At 44.0% G+C, this 6,462-nt stretch overlaps 1 protein-coding gene across 1 annotated transcript in view; it reads left to right on the top strand.

Annotated features, from left to right (window-relative positions):
• The window catches only part of LOC119576075 (facilitated trehalose transporter Tret1-like), a 40,142-nt gene that overhangs the window by 32,168 nt on the left and 1,512 nt on the right, over positions 1–6,462 (top strand). The window contains exons 2-5 of the mRNA XM_037923609.1: positions 2,508–2,640; positions 3,981–4,099; positions 5,323–5,463; positions 5,675–6,460. Of these exons, the coding sequence (XP_037779537.1) occupies positions 2,508–2,640; positions 3,981–4,099; positions 5,323–5,463; positions 5,675–6,460 (1,179 nt within the window). The remainder of the gene's footprint in view (positions 1–2,507; positions 2,641–3,980; positions 4,100–5,322; positions 5,464–5,674; positions 6,461–6,462) is intronic.

Raw genomic sequence — 6,462 nt, forward strand, 5'->3', positions numbered from 1 at the left:
CAACCACAGGGGTTGATGTTCATTACGGGATACACATCCACGGCTTTATTATCATTATCTCTTCATCATTATATACCCCTCCTCCTCCTTCTCCTCTCCACCTCTCCATCCTCCTCTTACTCCTCCTTTTCGTCCTCCTCTTCCTTCTCATCCACCTCTTTTCTCTCTCCCTTCTTCCTTCTCCTCCTCTTTCTCCTCTTACTACTCCCCCTCTTCCTCCTCTACACATCTTCATCCTCTTCCTTCTCCTCCTTCTCTCTCTCCTCCTCCTTCTCATCCACCTCTTTTCTCTCCCTCTTCTTCCTTCTATTTTCTCCCCTTCCTCTTCCCCCTCCTCCTCCTCCTCCTCCTCCTCCTCCTTCTCCTCCACCTCTTCTTTCTCCCCTTCTCTTCCCTCTCCACCTCCTTTTCCATCTCTTCCTCCTACTTCTGTTCCTTCAATATAATTTCTTGCATCTGTTGCTTTTGTCTTCTCCATCTTGATTTTAACCTTCTTTTGGTCATAATTTCATAATCATGCTGTCTACTATTTCTACAATTCATCTACTATCTTTATAATCTACTAGTCTCTTTATTACTTACTACTGCTCCTACTACCCTTTAATGTTTATACAATCTACCTGCGTCATCTACTGTTTCTGCTATCTATCTACATTATCATCTATTTTTATCATCTGCCTAGGTCAACTGCTATTTCTACTACTATTTCTACTTTCTATCTCCACCATCTACTTTTCCTGCGGTTTGTTCTTCAATATCTACTCTACTATCTATTTACTTCTACTATTAAATATAGTAAAACTGTCTATTTACTATATGGTTACCGATATATTATTTATTTTCATACAGCATTTATTCATTCTATCTACCGTGTCCTCTTTCTACTTTCTCTACCTTGCTATTTTCTATCTATCGTCTGTCTATCTATTTATCTTCCCTTTTAGTCCTTCTCTTCGTATTTTCTTTCGTTTATGCTATTCGCCGGCTAGCTCTACAAAGGCGAACATACAGATAATTATACGAAGGCTCATAAGGAGCTGTCTCCTTTATTTTGGCTTTTCTTCATCCGTTTCATCTTCTTATCTGCGCTTATCTCTCTTACTCTCTTCAGTCTGATTTTCTCTCTTTCTTACTCATTTTTTCCTGCTTGTTAATTTTGATTGGGTCTCATTACCAACCGCTTTGTCCTCTTTGTCAGTTCCAATTTCCTTTCTCAGTTTTCGCTTTTCTTCTTGTCGCTATTTCTTCATTATTTCTATTCATATCTTTTTTATCATTTAGCGCAGATTTTCTCTCTCTCTCTCTCTCTCTCTCTCTCTCTCTCTCTCTCTCTCTCTCTCTCTCTCTCTCTCTCTCTCTCTCTCTCCACTCTCTCTCTCTCTCTCTCTCTCTCTCTCATTTTCTCTCTCTCTCTCTCTCTCTCTCTCTTCTCTCTCTCTCTCTCTCTCTCTCTCTCTCTCATCTCTCTCTTCATATATCTCTCTCTTCACATCTCTCTCTCTTCACTTCTCTCTCTCTTCTCTCCTCTATTCTTCTCGCTCTCTCTCTCTCTCTTTTCAATCTCATCTTAACCAGTTCTTCTTCTTTTCTTCTTCTTTTGGTATTCTCATTATCTTTATTCTCCTTTCCCTTCTCGCGTTCTTCTTGAGTACCGTTTTTATTTTGTTATCTTCCTTTTTGCATCTTTTTCTTCCTTTCTCTTCTACTCCCATTTCCCTCTTTCCATCTTTCCCACCCTTCTTCTATTATGCTTCATTAGACTTTCTTCACTCTCCATTTTTATTCCCCTATCCCAGTTTTCCCTCTAGTTTTTCCTCACTTCTCCCTCCTTTTCCTCCATCCTCCTCCTCTCCTGCGTGACCCCAAATTATCTTTTTTTCTCATTCCTCTCATCCGCTCATTAACAGGACCTTAGTCACCTCCCGTTGTCCTTTTCATCTTGCTCTTTCTCCTTCTTCGGACCCTTTCCTCCTCCTCCTCCTTCGCCTTTTCCTCCCTAATGACCTCCCCCCTTCACCTTCACCCCTCCTCTGCTCACCCGCTCACCCGTGCACCCACTCTCTGCCGTTCCCTCATTCTCACCCGCATCCTTACCTTCACTCACATCGCGACCTCCACCTTCATCCCCACCCTTACCCCACCCCCATCTTAGCCCTCATCATCACCCCCCTCACCTTCACCCCCACCCTCATCCTCACCTCTCACCCTCACCGCCACCCCACCTCTCACCCTCACCCTCACCCCCACCCCACCTCTCACCCTCACCCCCACCCTCACCCTCACCCCCACCCCACCTCTCACCCTCACCCCCACCCCTACCTCACCCTCACCCACTCTACTCACCTACCTCACCCCACCCCCCCCTCACCCTCACCCCCTACCTCTACCTCACCCTCACCCCCACCCTCACCTCTACCTCACCCACACCCCCCACCCTACCTCTCACCCTCACCCCCACCCCCACCCTCACCCGTACCCCAACCACTTCACGTCATATTCTCGCCCAGGTGGTAGTGACATTTGCCTGTTGTCTGGGCCCCCTCGCCTGTGGTTTCGCCCTCGCCTATAACATGACGAAGAACCCGGCAGAGCTGATGAGACCTTCCCTAGGGGCATGGAAGACCTACGTGTACCTCCTGGGTAAGTCCCTTTGGTTGCAGTGGGCGTGTTTTGTGTGAGATTTCGTGCCTGTGTCTGTACCTCTTTGCGTGAGTGAAAATGTAGGTGTGTTGTTTTTATTTTTGATTCATTTTTTTTTTCTTTTCTTTTAATTTATTCATGTATTTTATTGATCTATTTATTTGTTCATTTATTTATCTTTTCAAGTTCTTTGTCTTTTATGGTGGTTGAGTGTCTGTGTTAGAGTGTGATATATAGATTCATCTGTGTGGTCCCCGTGTTTAAGACTGTGTATTTTGTGGAGAATTAATGTTCTTGTGTCTGTGTTAATTATTGTGTTCCATATAATTGTATTCGAGTATTCCCATTGGCAAATCTCTGTTCATGTACGTGTACTTTAGTTGTAGTAATCTGATGTAGCCTTTGTACTGAATATTTTGTTCTGTTCGCGAATATATGCATTCTGTAGTGATGTTTTTTTTTTTTTTTTTTTTTTTTTTTGTAATCGAATATCCAGACCAAATACTATGTTTATGTTGTACATTGTTCATGTGATACATGTGGCGGTCTTCTTCATGTGTGCTAATGTCTATCTATATATGCCTTGTAGTTTGTGTAGATTTGATTATATATGATCTGCTTTTTGTGTGCGCCCATTAAGGTAGATCCAAAAATAATGAAATCTTTACAGTAGTCATCATGTGACCTATTATTAAAAAAGATATACATATGTAGTTCAAAAATGTAATAACAAATAAACTATGCGTTGAGTTCATATAATCTACAATACTGCTACGAAGGATCAAAAGTTTAGTATCTTTATTTGATTAAAAAAACAGCCACCCTGCATAAACCATTTTTATTTCCTGTGTTAAGCTTGGTTTAATCCTTAATGCCCCCCATTTTTTTTTTTTTTTTTTTTTTTTTTTGGGTCGTCATTATCTCACTGTAAAATTCTCAAGGCTCGAGACCAACAATCCTAATAACGGCTTTATAACTTCACTTATCATTTACCATTTGAATGTCCTTTTTTCTCATTTTAAACATTCATTATATACAGTACCTTTATATAAAAAGGTCACCAATCCAAGAAATCATTCAGACCCAATGTAACATTTCTTGAACAATCACCAACCCAGTCCAACGTCGTTTTGCCAATCACTGACCTAATCTAACGTATTTATACTAATCACTAACGTCTCTTCACTAATAACAAATTCAGTCCTCCTTCTATTCACCATTTACTAACCCAATTTGACGTTTCTTTACCAATCACTAACCCAATCTGACGATACCTCACCAATCACAAATTCAATCCGACGTCTCTTTACCAATCACTAACCCAATCTGTCCTCCTTCAGGATGTCTCGCAGGAGGGTTCTTCTCCGGGTGTCTGGCGAACTACGGCAGGAAGGTCGTGTTGCTCCTGACGATGGTTCCCTTGGCACTGAGTTGGCTCTTCGTTATCTTCGCCATGCAGGTCAGTTCCTCAAGACGACGCCTCCTCGCCGCACTTTCTCTTCAGATTCTCCTCTTCTCATTCTCGTTCTCCCGTTTTGTTTTTTTCCTCTCTGGTCCTTCCTCATTCTTTATTCCTAATTCTATTCTCTTTTTCTTCCTCCTCCACTGATCCTAATTCAACTCTTTACTCCATCTTTTTTATCTGCCTGAACTGGATCTTCCTTACATCATTTTCCTCCATCTTTCACTTTTCCCCTTCTCTTTTACCTTCCTCCCATTTTACTCATCTTCTGATCCTATCATTTCTCATAGGCACTGAGCATTTATTATAGGTGAAATATGAAAGTAATATCATAGTTTGAAGTCGTTATTTTTCAATTATATTTCTTACTCTTATGCTCTCTTTCTCTCCCTCCTTTCCTCCTTCCCTCTTACATTCATTCCTACCTTCCCTTTCCTCCTTTCCTTTTTTCTTCCTCCTTTCCATAGATCTTTCTTCCTTCCTTCTTAAATCCACCCTCCATTCTCCCTCCCTTCTTCTCCCCCTCCCCCATCCATCCATCCTTCCATTCATCCATCTATCAACCCCCACCCCTCTCTCTCTCTCTCCTCTCTCTCTCTCTCTCTCTCTCTCTCTCTCTCTCTCTCTCTCTCTCTCTCTCTCTCTCTCTCTCTCTCTCTCTCTCTCTCTCTCTCTCTCTCTAACACATATTTCCTTTGAATTTTCGATAGACGAGCAAACGTCCTACATCTTTCATGGCAAACCAGACAAACATCCGTTACCTTTCTCTCTTTTTTATCCATTTTCCTTTTCTTTTCCCCCTTTCTAGTTCGTCTTTCTTTGACTTCTTTATCTAACATATGCATCTTCTTTTATTTTCTATTCTTCCCTTTGGATCTCCTTTCTTTAAAGTTGTCTTTCCCATGTAACGTATTTATCTTCTATTTATTTACCGGCTTGTCATCTCCTTTCTCCTTTTTATTATACGCGTGCATCTTTACCCATATAATATATGCATCTTCTTCCATTAGTTTCTTCAATTTTTATCGTCCTTCTCTACAGGCACGATGTACTTTTTTTCGTTCTTAATTTTTCTCCTTATTATCAGATTATAATATATTTTTATCCACTTTTTATCTTCCCCTTCGCTATGCACCGTGTGTACTTTCTATCTCTCCTTTCTCCTTTCTTCATTATCAACATCTCTTTCCTCTACTTTCATCACTCCTCTCAATCAACAGGTGTGGATGGTGTTCTTGTTCCACGCAACGTCGGGCGTGTGCACTGGCATCATCATGGTCATCGCGCAGGTGTATGTGGCCGAGGTATCTGTGCCACGGATCAGGGGTGCCATCTCCTCGGCTCCGCTTCTCGCCTTCCAGGTATTGTTCGCTTTCGAGGACTGTTTTAGGAATTGGTACATTGGAAGTTGAATAAAGTTGTTCCTGTTGTAGCGAGGTAGTATGGTTGTATTGAGGTAGGATGGTTATACCGGCAGCATAACGTGAGTCTTACCCTGTGACAGTCTACAGATTTGCAGTTTTGTCACAGTCGAGAGATGAAAAGAGTAATTAGCCTCACATTTTCCACCAGGTCGGTTGTCTTCTGTGCTTCTTGCTGGGCGAGATCCTCGTGTGGAAGAACCTGGCGATTGTTGGGATTTGCACGACCATGCCCTTTTTCGTGTCGGTCGTGCTGTGCATGCCGGAGTCGCCAAGGTTCCTCATTCACGTTCGCCCCAACGACGCGCTCTCGACGCTCCAGTGGCTGCGGGGCGTCGACAACGACGTCATGGAGGAATACCACGAGATCACCAACAGCTGCGAGATCGACCGCTGGAGAATCGCCTGCGAGGACCTCATCCGACCCACGTTCTGGCGCCCGCTGCTCATCTCCTGCGGCCTCATGTTCCTCTACAACATGACCGGTGTGGCGAGCTTTACGCTCTACGGCATGGAGCTCTTCTCCAAGATCTCGAGCTCGTACAACAACGCGGCCTACTTCATCGTGACGGTCGTGCTTATCGTCGCCATCACCCTCTCGGCTCTTCTCGTCGACCACATCGGCAGGAAGCTCCTCCTGCTCCTCTCCCTCACCATCATGGCGGCCTCGGCCTTCGTGCTCGGCCTCTTCCTCTTCCTCAAGGACCTGCACAAAGTAGAGAACTACTTCACGTACCAGTGGATCGCCGAGGTGTTCTGCGTGGTCCTGTTCACGTTCGCCCACGGGACCGGCGTGGGGCCCATCGCCTGGGTCACCCTCGGGGAGATCTTCGGCTCCCGCCAGAAGTGGATCGCGTTCGCCATGGTCTTGCGTATGTCGCCGTGGTCCCAAGATCGCATTGCCGTGCGACCGGGGCTCTGTTCCACTGCGTCGTCTGC

The sequence above is a fragment of the Penaeus monodon genome, chromosome 1 (genome assembly GCF_015228065.2).
Source record: "Penaeus monodon isolate SGIC_2016 chromosome 1, NSTDA_Pmon_1, whole genome shotgun sequence".
Taxonomy (NCBI): domain Eukaryota; kingdom Metazoa; phylum Arthropoda; class Malacostraca; order Decapoda; family Penaeidae; genus Penaeus; species Penaeus monodon.